This window comes from Charadrius vociferus, unplaced genomic scaffold (genome assembly GCF_000708025.1).
Source record: "Charadrius vociferus isolate BGI_N301 unplaced genomic scaffold, ASM70802v2 scaffold15, whole genome shotgun sequence".
NCBI classification, from domain to species: domain Eukaryota; kingdom Metazoa; phylum Chordata; class Aves; order Charadriiformes; family Charadriidae; genus Charadrius; species Charadrius vociferus.
In genome coordinates, this window is record NW_009650064.1 from 4,862,490 (window position 1) to 4,878,847 (window position 16,358).

General features: G+C 38.2%; 1 protein-coding gene across 2 annotated transcripts in view; it reads left to right on the plus strand.

Moving 5' to 3' along the window:
* STK3 (serine/threonine kinase 3) overlaps positions 1–14,079 on the plus strand; it is a 137,903-nt gene extending 123,824 nt beyond the window's left edge. For both annotated transcript variants that reach the window (XM_009891831.1, XM_009891832.1), the window contains one exon: positions 13,921–14,079. In XM_009891831.1, the coding sequence (XP_009890133.1) occupies positions 13,921–14,079 (159 nt within the window). The remainder of the gene's footprint in view (positions 1–13,920) is intronic.
* Positions 14,080–16,358: the final 2,279 nt, after the last annotated feature.

Here is a 16,358-nt window from a genome sequence, read left to right on the forward strand (position 1 = left end):
AGTCACTAATGAAATTTGATGCTCGCTGTCACAGAATAATTTGATAAAATAAATACTTTTCTCTAATATGTTTGATTTTACAACATTGTGAAGTCTCGTAACATACACAGTATTTGTAATTTCAACTGTGTGCACATATGCGTGTGTGAGAACAAGTAGGAATATTACCATGAAAACCGTACCTTTTCGGTGCTGTCAAAACCCCAACAAAACATTGCTGCCTTCATATCCATAGCATTCTTAAATTGTTAGTGTAACTCTTCTTATGATAGGATGCTGGGACATCTAGTCTTTGATTACACTCTGGTTTCAGGCAATAAGAATGCAAGGTCTCCCTCCAGCTGTGTCGGCAACGGTGCAAATCTCAAAGACAGTAAGCGGAAAAAGAGGTATAGATATTTTTTTTCAGTTTTTCCCCCATCCAAACCTGAGCTGTCAGCTTGTTTCTTCTGGGGGAAAAGAATTGGCTGGTCAGTCTGCTGTTCAATATGTGTGGTAGCTCAACAAGGCAGTTTGTATTCAAAACCATAACAGTTTTTCTGAAGATGGGGGGGGCTTAAAGCCAAAATCCACTTCTCTGTCACCAGTAGAATCTACCCGGAAAATCATTTGAGTTTCCAAATGAAAACACATCTCTGATTTGGGTGGAAAGGGGAGAAGAGACCAGCACTGGGGACCGTTTCAATTATTACATTTCCATGGTTCTTAGGATTTGTTGCAGTATGTTAATAGCAGTTTTTAAAGTACTTGATATGGTGCTGTTTTCTACTTGTGACAGGATGTAAACATTGTAAAGATATTCACGATTTTTTTTTCCTGCATCCTTCTTCCACAAGGTGAATTTCATTAGCATTAATTCCAGAGTGTATGTTATGTTTTTATGAGTGTAGTTTTTCTTCAGCAGTGAGTCCTAATGTTCCCATCCAGACATGTGAAATAATTGGATCAAGAAGTAGTCCACGTGTGTTGCTAAATTCACATTTATTATAGAAAGTCCAGGACAGATATGGAATCTTTTTGACACCAAGCCTATGTTTCCCTGCATTTGTTTGTGGTCATGCATATGTGTGAGATCTGTTGGTGATGAGGGAGTTGTTCACACTTTCTCTATTCTTACAAACTCTGAACAACGGCACTTAATATGTGACCAGGTGCATTAATTTGTACTTTATCGCTCTCCAGTGTTATGTCTTTGAATGCAGGATACCATTCAAACTGAGGAATAGACGTTCTGTAAGCAGAAACCCCAGTGATGTATTTTAAATAAATTGCAAGAGCATTTAATAACCTCTACATTTATGTTTTTGTCTTTCCTTTGGAAAAGCGCTACTTTGAAGATGGTCTTAACAGTTAAACAGCTTTCACAAGGCACTGTAAATTGAAATAAAATTTTCTTTGGCTTTTAATTACTTCTGAAAGTGCAGTTGTGAAACACATAATTCTATTTAGAGATGAGCCTCTGAGCTGTGTAGCATTGACTGCATTGAGCACAGATTTTGTTTGCATACTGACACCTTGCATTTGAGGAATGCATTTGTCTGTCTCACATTTTCCTTATCCTTTTTATATGGTCTAGGAATGTGCTGGATGGATTGTTTGGCATGAGTTGGGGCTTGATGGGAGCTCTTGTTATTTCCTGCCCTGGTAGTTAGGGTTGGAAATAATGTAGATGAGGCCCTTGGTTTTACTTCAGTTTCCAAATCATGAATTCTAAATTAATTTTAAAACCTAGATTAAATTCCCAACAGTGTTTTTCCTGGAGAAAGATTTAGATTTGAAGTTACAAATACTTGAACATTACAGATGTTCGAGTGCAGTATGTAGCATTTCAATTGTTGATATACTATGCAATGAATAAGATTTTATAATTATTTTCCTTTTCTTTATGGATTTTAAGTCTAGAAAACTGAAACATAATTGCAACCTAGATAATCACTCAAGACATGAATTGGAAAACTAACAGAGAGGCCAGAAAGATTCTACTGAGACTTGGGTCACATCATAAGGGTTTGCAGAGCCCCATACCCTTCCCGAGTTGTGGGCTATACAATTGACATAATTTACTCCAGAGACACAGTGAGCACTATAAACTGGGATTAATGAATAGTGTTGGCACAAAACTGTAGCATGTCCAAAGAAGGGCAACGAAGATGGTGAGGGGTCTGGAGCACAAGTCTTATGAGGAGCGGCTGAGGGAACTGGGGTTGTTTAGCCTGGAGAAGAGGAGGCTGAGGGGGAGACCTTATTGCTCTCTACAACTACCTGAAAGGAGGTGGTAGCCAGGAGGGGGTCAATCTCTTCTCCCAAGTAACAAGTGATAGAACAAGAGGAAATGGCCTCAGGTTGTGCCAGGAGAGGTTTAGATTGGGTATTAGGAAAAATTTCTTCACTGAAAGGGTTCAACTGGAATAGGATGCCCGGGGAAGTGGTTGAGTCACCATCCCTGGACGTATTTAAAAGACAGGTAGATGTGGTGCTTGGGGACATGGCTTATTGGTGAACTTGGCAGGGCGAGGTTAACAGTTGCACTTAGTGATCTTAAAGGTCTTTTCCAACTTAAATGATTTTCTGATTCTATGAAAAGCTTGCACAGTACCTGTTTGCATTGAGTAATAAATTACAACTATATCTGCAGATTATAATCTGAAAAACCTGATTAAACAAACTACTGTCCTTTTGCACTCTGTGATAAAACAAATAGATCAAATGCTGCAGACCTTCCTAGGAGATAATACTATGAAGGTGGGAAAGAACTATGCTAATTTTTGGCTTGATTGCATTAATGTTTGAGTCATAAACAAAATATTTGGTAATAAAATATTTATTTGGCAAATGATTTTGGCAGTTCTGGACTCACTAAGTGAACGTGCCACTGAATCATTGAATCTTGTTCAATTAATAAATGGAGTTTCTAAACTAATACAGAGTGAGCATCACACTTTTCACGGGATGGATTGTGTTCTAGAGAATAGAATTAGATTATGGTTAAGTGTAGTCTTCAGTGTTGAGATAGCCTGGTTTTCTTATTAAGATGAGAGTAGTCTAGTTTTTTAACTTAGTATTGGTTTTGGTTGTATGTTGGTACACGGGCTTCTTGATTAATGTGTTTTGACATGAATGTTTATCAATGATTATTATCTTCTGTAGTTTCCTACTTTTGGGATATTTCTTAGTATATTACATGTAGTGAGAGTAGCCTACTACATGTCTGTAAAGGAAAAGATACGGTATATTATTTAAAATCTTCTATCTAAGTGGTGCTGTTTGATAGATTAGCCATTTCTGTATTTATTCACTTATTTTTAGATCTAATTTAGTCTGGGTTAGAAGCAAGACTAGCTGTCTACTAGATTTAGACCATCATAAGGTGGATTTAATCAGGTTCATTAAAGATTATTTGATGGTGTTTATTTAAGCTGTGTTTCACAAACGTGTAGCTGGTGCATTTTGTCAAAAGAAAAACTAAATCCACTTTAATGAACCTGCTAAAACTCTGCAGTATTGGTATGATTTGTAGGTAAGATTTCAACAGAAGGCAGCATTAAGAAGAGTTAAACTATTCCTTAAGGTGTAAAGAGATTTTAAAAAAATCTGCTCAGTTCTTGAGCATGGTAAGAAAGTTTCTTAAATGATTTAAATCAGTTTTCATAACATCGGAGTTGTCATAAGCAAATGAAATATCCAGCCCCTGTGGCTTTCAAGCTGCTGAGTGCAATGCAGGAGTGAGCAGAACAGTACCCTTCTGTCATCCAGGGACTCTGTGGGCTGTGCCGCTGCTATTGGGAGCCCAAATCTTTTAGCAAACAGTTCTTTCAGTGCATAGGAAAACTGTGAACCACATCAAACTAAATAGGTAGTCAAAAAGTTCGTGGGGGGGGCGGGAATTTCCAAAAAGTGGTTGAGGAAGGAATAAAGAAAATTTGAGAAACTATGGTCTGAGATGCAGTCTTCAAAAGCAAGCAGTGCTTCTGTTAAATCCTTAAAGTTGTACAGAAAATGAAACTTGGTGGTGTCTAGCAAAGATGCTGATAGCCTTGGGGGATTGCTTCTCCCCTCACAGATCGCTGCAGGTCTCTATATGCAGCATCTATGTGCTCTGTGCTGGTGCTTAAGCTCAGGTTTGCTTGGCTGTCATCGTCTTCCTGATCCCTCTCCCAAGAGGATAACCTGTGTGTTTTTCCTGAGGCAGGGATCGCCTTTTCTCCCTGCTGCAACTAACAGCGCAGTTAAACGTCTGCTTAGCCCTGGCTTTGTTCAGTTGCTGCCTTTCGATTCTGCTCTTTCTGATGTTTTGCAGGCTTCTATCAACTGATGTCTCAGTTTTACTGTCTTTTTGCTGTCTTTGCTGTATTGTCTTCGTTCCCCCAGGGATTAAGAAACCTGGCATTTGTTGCCTATGAATTGCCCTAAGTTTCTGGACTATAGGATTTTTCCTGTCCATCCTGCACTGAAAGTGGCTGAAACCCATCCTCTGTTGTACGTGACTACCAGAATGCTTTCTGCATGAAATAAAACCCAGCAAACAGTATGTCTATCATTTTTCCATTTATTAAAGATGATGTGTTGTTTTCCTAAATCCTTTCTAAATTGGCTGTTTTAAACTGAACTGAATTTTCTTCCTTATAAAGCATATAACTAAGTCAAGATTGCCCAGCAAATAAGATATAAATTTGCATGTGTGTTTTGTGTTGGGGCAGTGCAGCTGTCCTCCAACAGACTTTTTCTGTTAGGAAAATTTAGGTTTGCTGTATCTGTTTTTGTTTTAGTTTTGAAGATTAACGTTTTGTACTTCTAAGAAACTTGAGATTCACTTGTGTTGTCCCTCACTCGGACACTACAGTTTGAGGTTTAAGGTTTAAAATTCTTCTAGCTCTTCCTTTGCTCTTCAGGTTAAATGCTTTTCTGGGTCTGGTTTTGACTTCAAGGTTTATCTCTGTGCATGCCTGTATCTTGTGTTACAACTCATTATTCAATGAGTTTCCACTTTTCTTTCTATTTTTAAAATAATCTTAAATGGAACTATTTTAAATGATATCATTATGTATTTCATGAATTTTTAGGTTTTAATACAGTTTTCTTTTTAACCTCAGAACTTCTATTTCATGTTACTTGTATCTTTAAATTTACTTCTCAACATGGATTTGCATTTAGAATACATTTTAGCAAAACTGGGAGCATCTTTCTTTTTTCATTTATTTTATGTTAGGAAGTCTTAACTGAATGGTTTTACTTTTTTAAATGGTTCTGGTCTCATATATCTCAGTACTTAATACAGCTCACATCCACATGTAGATTAGTAGAACTTTAAAAAGATATAAAACTTATTTTCTCAACATTTTAAAAATGATCCTCTCATGGAAGAATCTATTGTCAACAGGGCAGTGAACTTGAGAAAACTTTTGACTATGAATGTAACAATTTGTGTTTCTATGGCTGAATGATAACTGCAGTTTGCTGAAATGGGATACGTTGAACTCAGGGGCACTGTAATGTACCTGCTGAGAGCTGAGCTCATTTTGAAAGACAACAAAAAGCACTTGCCCTGGAGAGCTACACATTACTAGAGTTATAATGCTGACTTTTTGATACTACTTACTTAGTACGCCAAGAACTCTAGCTTATGAATTCTCTTAGTTTTAAAGCTTTATATCTTTGCTGGGGAATATTTGAAAAGGTGTATGTGGGTTGTTTGTTTTTTTCTTCCCATGCTTGTTTTCTCCAAAAGCAGAAAGGACTGGGGGGAAATCCTGTCTATTTTTAGATCAGGTGTGGTGGCTGCTTTGTTCTCAGCACTGTGTGGGCATATTTGCAATCAAGTTTAAATGGCGTAGTGAGTATCCAGATGGAGTGGTTTTCCTAAGCTTTAGATTATTTACTCTGTTGGGAGCTCCAGTAAACATTTACAGTATTCTTCTGGGCTAACTACCATTGAGCTTGAGATACCCGGTAGAGAAAACCACAATATTTAAAAAACACCAAGATCTTCTCTAAGGCATTTCAAACTATGAATTTTTGCCTGCAATACTTTAAAAGTCATTTTTAAAAAAAATATCTGTGATCGATGATGCAGTCTAAAGAACGAGTGATAGCAAATTAAAGTGTTGTGCTTCAGTAGACTCAATTCTAGAGCGTGTAATGTAACAATACACTCTCTGTAAATAACAGAGGAAAGAAGGAATGGTAGGTTTTTCCCTTCTGTACACTTTTAAAATTAAATTTGTTTGTTATTATCAGATACTAAAGATTTATCTTAGAAGCACTTATTAATGGATGTTTACTAGCTACCAGGTTTTTGAGGTATATCACTTGCAGTTTATTTTCCCTTGTCCAGATTCCTCTAATTTGTTTTACACCTTTTAGTGAAAATTATAAACCTCCCAAGGACATGAACATTAGCTGCTATAGTAGGTAATGCCAGTGTAAATGGTATTTGAACTTCATAGAATATGATAAAGCATTAATACAGACAACGTGACTGGTTTTTCAGGAACTGTGGAAAAATTGCAACATGCAAGAGTTAGCAATATCGCTAATTTTACACTGCATTTCATGATGATCTGTGCTTTTCCTTAGATTTTAATTCCTGTAGTCAAGATTGCTCATTAAAGTTATAAGCTCCCAGTATTTTTTTCTCTGAATTTTTTAGCCTTTTTAATTGCAGAAATACTTAGATTCTAGCTGCTTCCTCATGACTCAGAAATGAAAGGGGGAAATAAAATGACGCTTCCCTCCTCCTAAAAATTCTTACTTCAGGTATCTCATTTTTAAGGGTAATTTAATGAAGGTGAAGGACCCATCTCATTTTTTTGAATTTTAGGATTGGCAGTACTTAATGTACTCAAAGGCAAGCACTGGGCAGTATTCAACAAAGGTATGCAAATGATAGTATGCACTAATGGTATAGAAAACTCCTCCTTTCACCTTGGTGGTTTGCTATGGAAATGTAACTTTGTATGAAGCTATGAAAAGCCGCCTAGAGCTGAAAAAAATATGATGGTAGTAACTGACATTTAGCTTTGTGTTGTTAAAATGATGTACAGTTTTTTAATATCTGAGAAGAAACAATTCTACTTGCAAAAACAGGAATTAATCATGGGATACATGTATACAATTTTATCCCTAAAAAGACTTTTTAAAATTACATGAAGTTGTCCATCTTTAATTTTCTCTGAGCGCTATGCGCTTATTTTACCGTCCAAAATACTTAAGATAACCGCAGTCCTGTGGAATGAACTTTAGCTTCTGTCTCATAAATTGTCAAAAATAATCATAGTAAATGAGGTCCTTTTTGTATTTGTATAACTTGGTGTTTTGTGTTTTGCAACAAGGAGACTTATTCTTCAGACATCCTGAAATAAATGCTCTCACTCCATCCACCATCCAAGGTTGTTTTCTTGTGACTGATTTGCCCACTGTAGTGACAGCACGGATGGGGATGACAGCATGTCAGAGCTGTGACGTGTGGCCAGCGTGTGTCTCGGACAGCTTATTGCCCGACACTGATTATACGAGGTCAGCATGATTTGCTGTATAAGCAAACAGAGCAGTTTCCCCATTGCTGCATGGGAGCAGCTGAACAGACGACAGTAACCATGGAGTAATTCCTTGCACGCAAGCCTGAGACAACTACTACGTAAGTGAGATTCACAGATTTTGGATGTGAATCTGTAGACCAGAAAAATTGGTCAGAAAGGCCCACCTTGTACCTTTTGTATATGATGTCTAACTTTTTATACGAGTAAAAAGGAGTTTCAAATCATCAGTGGAGCTCATTCCAAAGAGAAAAAGAAAACTCTGCTCAGCAGAGGGAAGGGAACAGCTGGAGAGAAAGAGTTTCTCTTACCTGAGGCCACTAACAACACAAAACAATCCAAGGCATGCACTGGTTAAATCTTAGAAAGTGCTATAGGCAACCCACTTTTGCAATTGCCATAGAAAATTGTTGTTGTTAGCCATTCTGTTGATAGTTCATATTGTAGGAATTACTAGCAGATGGGAAAATAGATGACTCAGAATACAGTATTAACAGTCCATATTTTTTTAATCAAAGGCCTCTAATAAGGCATGTTGCATCTGTAAGATTCATTTAAGCAGTTGCTAGGAAGAATTCGTGTTTTCAGGTAAACACAACAAACTTGATACAGACTATTTTTTGATTGAATATCTATTTTCTTAACAATTTAAATGCTAAAAATATATTTGCTTGTTTTCGTTGCACCAGCTTAATGGCAGTATTCTATGATTTAGTTCGATAGGCTGGAGGTTTGCAATGGTAACTCATGCATTATGGAATTACTAATGAAATCTAATTTATCATATTGAAAACATCACAGGCCTAGATTTTTTATTTACCTCTGTTAGCTGTCAAGGGTGGATTAAGATTATAGTGTGCTACATCCACCAAAACTTTGGCTTTCGGCCCCTGAAAATCTTGGATGGCTACGGATATGTGCTGGCCAAGTGCGGCTAATGAGTTCCAGACTCTTTACCAGAACCCTTCGCCTAAATCCATGGACTGCAAGCACCACTAGGTATCTCAGATACATGTTCTTCCTCCTGACTCCTGTGCTGGATGCAGGTGGAAGCCATTAGTCAGGATTTGCATTGTACCCTTTGACTTAATGACTTCTGAGAGTCTTTTCTTGGTTGTACTTTATCTCCTTCCTTCTCAGCTTATTGCTACAGAACTCAGGTCTGTAGACAGGAACGCATATCTATTTTCCAAGTGCCTGTTTTGGTCTGAATTTTCGTCAGTATGATTTCACCAGGGTTGTGAAAAAAAATACGTAAGGTACAATGTGGGTCCTCCTGCAGGCAGTAGTGTTGACTGCAAGTAATTATTCTTTGGTTTGCTGAAAATACTTATCCAAATGAAGCTGGTCCATCTGGGTTGCAAGGAGTTAGACTGAAAGACCAAAAAAGTAAAAACTGTTGCACTTCCTTGATGAAGTTTGGTTCTGAGAGACATATTTCCTCAGTATGTGACGAAAGAATTCCTTGTGTGTCCCTGTTCAAAGACATGTAAAAAATGCAATTGACCTGAAACTAATATTGACCAGAGTAAGTTCAGTAAGGAGGTTAGTTATACTTTGATTCTGTGCTGGTCGTCCCAGCTCAAGGTGGCTCTGCTGAAAGGACCTTCTGGCCACTGGAAGCTTGGGTTGATGGAGCTCCTTTCTGCATGGGTGCCTTTCTTCCGCCAGGGTTTGCTCTACATCAGGGAGAGGAGAAGCCAGAGGCAAGAGCTGCTGGCATTCAGCTTGCAGCACTGGAAGCTCTCCCCACAAGGGTGACTGTTGGCTGGTCTCTTTGTAGGCGAAGGCAACTTACTTTGCTTTAGCAAAGCAGAGTGGAGAATTTCAGTGTAACTGCTTTGGGTGCAGCTGTGTCTTGAGAATCCATCAGCTTGTAGAAGAAATTATTCAATGTGATCTGGCTCTGGAGATGGTTTTGTCTTTTTTCTTTTTTTTTCTTTCATTGCTTCCCTTATATGTTGTAACTCTCTTTAGTGATTAGCTCAACGAATATACCTTTCAGGAGAAAAGAGGCTTTTTTCCTTTAAACACTTAATTTTTTCTACCAGAAAACTGAGTATGCTTACCCATTCTAAAAGACTATATGTATGTCTAAAAAATATGCACGCACTTTCTGAATATTGTAGTATGTAATTGATAGGTTCATAGCGTTATAAATTGGAGTTTGGACTGTTCCTTTCCCAAACCCACACGATTACCTGGTGATACAAAGAGTCTTGGTGAAGGCAAATGCTTTTACCAGAAACTTCAGTCACCAAAGTCTGGGAGGTGGCCCATCTTGACACTAATTGCTGTCTGTTGTGTGATTGTGTGTTTGATCTCGGAGAGGACATGATTGACTCTGTTATTTGAAGTGGCAGAATTTGAACTATCTATCATTGTCAGACAAATACTATACTGATTACTGAACTGCTACAGTTTACAGCTTTTAACAAGCTATCAAGATATAATTTAAAGCCTTTTTGAATTCCTATAGCTTGCACAGCTGAATGCTCTCCCCTCTTTTCCCATTAATGGCAATAGCCCTGGTAGTTACAAGAACAAACTACGTGGGAAATTATGGCAGTGTAAATTGTGAATGGTTTGCAAATGACAGTGAATGAGTGCTGAGCTCTATTGCTTTAAGAATTTGAATAAAAATATTTATCATGCAGGGGAATAAATTATATAGGAATAATTAAGTCTCTTATTTGAGTTATTTCTGTGCATCTCATTTGATATATTTGTTGTTGCATTCAGCACTTAGGCTTTTGCAGGCTTTGGGCTTCACAAGGTAATATCTACAGCACAGACAGAAGTCAAGAAAAGATTTTGAAATTTACCAAGGAGACATATATGTCCACAGACACCTACACACATATCCAGCTGTGGCTTTTAGATGTGCTTAAGTGGTTTTCTATAGTACATAGAGCCCTCTGCCTAATCCAGCATCTGATGTCAGATAGGTGAGACCTTCATAACTCCATTTTCAGTTTCTTAATGTCCCTGTTTTCTGTCATTTACTTTCTTTGAATGTCACGAACATCAGCCATTCATACATACGGATGAGTACTGCAGCTCCCTGGGTCCCCTGGGTGACGTAGCTGAGATCATTCTGAAAGACTCTTATTCTCTGGATTTAAAAATTCATTCTCTTTATATTTTAATTTCCAGCCCAGCTGTCTGTGATCCTTAAAGAATATTTAATTCTGTTTGCTGGCTGTGTTTCTTGATTGAAATTTAAATAAAAACTCACTGATCACATTCTTCTCTGACAATTTATAAAAAAATGTTTTTCAGTGCAGAATAATTATGTGATCGCATGAGTTGGAGTCTCTTCTGTGCAGTGTAAGCCTGATGTCTACAGTGGTGACTGAGGGGGAATAAATGGGTGCCCAGGCTGGCCCCGAGTGGGTAGGAGACTTCATCAGTGGCAGTTCTCACAAAACACTCGCACACGAGATTATTCATGGTGCTTTCCTTAGTCTGTTTGCTGGTCCATGGAGCCCCAAATACGTTTCTCCTCTCACACATCCTAAAAAAGGTGGTTTTGTTGCTCTTCTCATCTGTGCTGCATTGGGATCAGTTAAACAGGGGAATCAGCACTGTCGTCTCTTCTCATTATACTGCAAATCTCTCTGACACTTCAGTCCTCTAAAAGAGTATCTTCACTGAAGTGTGTTTTGTCATGTGTCAGTTACATTTACCAATGGGCTAAAAATGAAAGAGAATTTTTTTTTTCTTTTATTTCTCTGGAAATGGAAATGTGTTTTTCTGCAAAAGTCTTGATGACTGAGGAACTACGATTCCTTTCCCCCATCCATTCTTTCATATATCAAATGGGAGAAATACAATGAACTAGATGATATTTAATTCCTTGGGAGGCAACTCTTTCCTTGCTAAGAAATGAAAGGTATTATTTGTCCTTTGGAGAGACAGACATTACTGATGAGCTACCGAGCACATCTTGAGGTCTCTGAAGCTCATACAGGTCTAAGGATCTTTGGTCCTGGAAGATGTTTTGACATCTGGGTTTTAATTCTCACCTTCGTTAGGAATCTTGTTAAATAATGATGTTGCATGAAAACGTGCATCTTTTTCCATATGCTCTTCTTTGAATTTCTGATCTGCACTCCCTCTTTATTATGACTTTAAGTTATTTGTGAACTAGGTACAATGTAGTCTATCAGGAGAAGTCATAGTGCTGGGGTTTGGACTGTATGTAGCAATATGTGTTACTAATTTATATGCCTCAGATACTACTTTTGATCTTTATTTTTATCAGTATTTCATTCCTCGGGGAAAACAGATCAGACTGTGTTGATGGAAGACTGCCCTAGATTCATGAACGAAGTATTGACTCATTAGTAGGTTGATTCAGAAAATGTTGGTTGTTTTTTTTCCCCCGAGTTAGGTGGTGTGCTTGTTTGCAATGTCAGAATATTTGCAAACAAAATATAGATTATCGATTTCCTAGGATGAAATTATTTGTGCTATTTGAAATGTGTTGATATTTTTCACACTTGGTGTAGAGTAATTGGCACATAGGCAATTCTGACAAGACAGAAAATGCAGAGAGGCACTGGATTTCATCAAGCAAAAAAAACCCCAAAATACATAGGCCAGCCAAAGAAACATACTTCCAATGTAGATGCTTCCCTGCAAGAGCAGGTGGCGCAGTACTGCCCAATGTGCCCCAGTACCTGACAAGATTCCAACCTTTATTTGCCAGCAGCCAGTAAGCCAGTGAAGTGATTTGCTTGTTATATAACCCATCGCTCTTAATGAATGCAATGTAATGAAATGTTTAACATTTGTGAGAAAATATTTTTAGAAAGATAAGAGCTTGGTCAAAGGTAACTCCTTCCCATGAATTCGGGAAATTATTTCATGTATTATTTAAATGCTCTCTTGGCAATTTGCTTTGACTAGTTCTGGCAGCAATCTGAGGAAGACGGGTGCTTTGTCATGCCAGAGAGGAACCTAATGAAGTTCAACAAGGGCAAGTGTGGGGTCCTCCACCTAGGGAGAAATAACCCCCTGCACCAGTACAGGTTAGGGGTTGACCTGCTGGAAGGCAGCTTTGCAGAGAGGGACCTGGGAGTCCTGGTGGACAAGTTGACCACGAGCCAGCAATGTGCCCTTGTGGCCAAGGCGGCCAATGACATCCTGGGGTGCGTTAAAAAGAGCGTGCCACCTAGGGAGAAATAACCCCCTGCACCAGTACAGGTTAGGGGTTGACCTGCTGGAAGGCAGCTTTGCAGAGAGGGACCTGGGAGTCCTGGTGGACAAGTTGACCACGAGCCAGCAATGTGCCCTTGTGGCCACGGCGGCCAATGACATCCTGCGGTGAGTTAAAAAGAGCGTGGCCAGCAGGTCAAGGGAGGTTATCCTTCCCCTGTACTCTGCACTAGTGAGGCCACATCTGGAGTACTGTGTCCAGTTCTGGGCTCCCCAGTTCAAGAAAAACGGGGAACTGCTGGAGAGAGTCCAGTGGAAAGGTATGATGATGATCAAGGGACTGGAGCATCTCTCTCATGAGGAAAGGCTGAGAGACCTGGGTCTGTTTAGCCTGGAGAAGAGAAGACTGAGAGGGAATCTCATCAATGCTTATAGGTACCTAAATGGCAGGTGTCAAGAGAGTGGGGTCAGACTCTTCCAGTGGTGCCCAGTGACAGGACAAGGGGCAACGGGCACAAACTGGAACACAGGAAATTCCATCTGAACATAAGGAAAAACTTCTTTTCTTCGAGGGTGACCGAGCACTGGCACAGGCTGCCCAGAGAGGCTGTGGAGTCTCCTTCTCTGGAGACATTCAAAACCCGCCTGGATGTGTTCCTGTCCAACCTGCTGTAGGTGGCCCTGCTTTGGCAGGGGGGGTTGGGCCAGATGGTCTCCAAGGGACCCTTCCAACCCCTACTATTCTTATGCGAAAGTACCTCTAAATGTCTGTCAGACTATTACTTACAGCAGCTGTACATTTTTCAGGCTTCTATAAGAGCCTGAAGTTCAGTAAGAAGTATTTGATTAAGCAATATAATTTGTATATGTGAATACAATTGTATATACTGTGGCATGCTTTTTTCCAGCCTAATGAGTTAAACTCCAGCCATATACTTATTTGCAATCAATCTGCAATGTTTGCAAAGTGATATTTTTTTTTAATTAAATGAACAGTGTTTGTGTTCTAATATGCTGTTAAATTATTTACTGTGGAGTATACTAAGGCTTTCAGTTATATAAACAGTTATATACGTATATACATACACTCGGGGGGGGAGAACACAAGAAAAAAAACACTGCAGCTGTAAATTAAAGGATTATGAACAGTGAAGGTTTTCATTTTTGTTGTAAATAATTTTTAATCTTTTTATGTTTTCCTTTTTTTCTGTTGGTTGTTTTACAGTTAAAGAATCTGAGTTTAGAAGAATTACAGATGCGATTAAAGGCTTTGGACCCTATGATGGAACGAGAAATTGAGGAGCTTCGTCAGAGGTACACTGCAAAGAGGCAACCTATCCTAGATGCGATGGATGCAAAGAAACGGAGGCAACAAAATTTCTGAGTTTGTTTTACTTTCAGAGTCAGTGTGGACACTGGTAACTTTAAGTCTGAAGGAATTCCATTATGAGAGTTTTCAAAAACCTGATCTTTTGAATTTTCCTTCACAAGCAAAGACAATTGGAGCAGTGAAAGAACATGCAAAGGCAGTGAAACACAGTACCACTTGTTTGTATTTTCAAATGTTTAATGTTCAATCTGTTACTTCCCAGTCTTTTTCAGGTGTATAGTGGTAACTTGGTGTTGTACATTAGGGGTTGTGTTTTGGAGCACCTGGAACGATGTCTTGATTGTGCAACACTACAGAGCCTTATGTTGCAATATATTTTCTTCCCACTTAGTAGCATATTTATTATGTAATCTTTGGTTATCCTATTTATTTTATGCCTATTTTCTTTTTTATTAGGAAGTACTAGGATAATATTGTGGAGCGCAGAGTCAGATTAGATAAGATTGGTATTGTAGTATAATGAAAAGAAGCTCACCACTATATTATCTTTTAAAACTCCAATTTCAGCAAGCATCCCAGTTCAGGACAGCACTTGAACATGTATCCAACCCATTCATCCCAGTAGGATTTAAGCATAAAATAAGTAATAGGCACATGTTTTTCTGCTCTCCTGAACCAGGGACTCTGGCTGTAGTGGAGCAATACAGTTGTTGCACTACAGACCATTGTTTTAGAGAGTATTTCTATCATTTTTACACACAGTGAATGATCTGTCATTAAACAAGAAAACAAGTGCCTAATCATTTTTGATTTTTCTGTTATTCAGGAGAAGCAATACTTGCAGTCACTCCTTCAGTGTAAATTTCCAATTGCTATTGCAATTCTGACCAGTATAAACCTCTATTTTGCACCATAGTTTTATAATGAAGTAACAGATACACTTTCTAGATAGGTTTTTTGGTTCTTTTAATTTTTTATCACTGTTTTGTGGGGAGAGGGTAGTTATTAGTGGTTTGAGTTATGTTTCACATTATAGATCTGAAGGGATAGTAATCTAAAAGCCAAAGAAAATCAATTGAATACTTATATATAATAAATACTGAAAAGAAGCAATGTTTTGCAGTCCTGTGAGGGTTTTGTCCTGCAATCACTAAACATTCAAAATTCCTGTGGTCTTCTGGGGTAGGTTTTGGGGAATCAGAAATGCAGGACCAAGTTCTTAATATCTTTTTACAAGTTCTTCTGTCTGGTTTATATTGTGGGATATCCAGTAGGTAAAATTTACAACATTGCAAGAAATATTTCAGACTTAGTAGAAAATGTGATCTGCTTTCTGAACAATCTACTGTGTTCTTTATTGATATCTTTACTATGGTTGCCTTTTGTGTAAATAACTTTACTGTGATAGTCATACTTCTTTAAACAATACAGCTGAAAAGATCTTTACATTCAACCCTCAGCTGTTAAACTTTTAATGGTGACTACTGTATGGGCATCTTCTGTTACGTGTTTCCTGGAAGTTAGTAATCATCTCATACCTCTTAACATTTACCGTCATCATACGTGGACCATTTAGGTGGAACAGTTCAGATTTTGGAAATGGTGCGTTATATCACAAAGCTTACACAAAAAGAAAACAAAAGTTTTTACAAGATCAGCATTCTACAGCCGTGCTGGGACCACGCTTGGGTTTGAGCTGTATACAGCCATTGTTGTCATTGTCATTCTGTGTGTGTGTGTTTGCGTGCACGCCACGTTCTAACATGTAAACGCTAGAGTCAAATAAATTTTACTTGTGATTGTTAGAACATCCTTACCCTCAACTCTCTTCATATTTCTTAAAGTAATGACCATTGACCATCCCTTATGAAAAAGCAAGAACACAGAAGATCCATGAAAATTACTTTAGGCAAGATAAATGCACCTGGTAGTCTTATGCCTCACATTTATACAAAGAAATGATGTAAAGTAAAAAATGGTATAATCATATCACCATGTCATTAGATTATAATCATAATGCAGCAAAAAATAACAACACCAACCTCCCCCTATTAGTATGATTCTTATTTATTTTTAAAATTAATTTGTAATTCTTGAACTTTTTATTCTCAAAAACTCAAAGGCCTGTGTATGTACATATGTGTGTGTATACCTACGCAAATATGCATATCTATATATATAAGAAAAAAATATAAAACAGATGTAAACCATCAGGAGAGGAACCTAGATTGCCTTTTCTTGGGGTGCCTTTTAAGCAAAGTGTCATGGTCCAGACACTCTTGCTTGCATCATTAGCAGCTTGCTTTTCCCTTACTCTCTTAAACTTTTCCCAC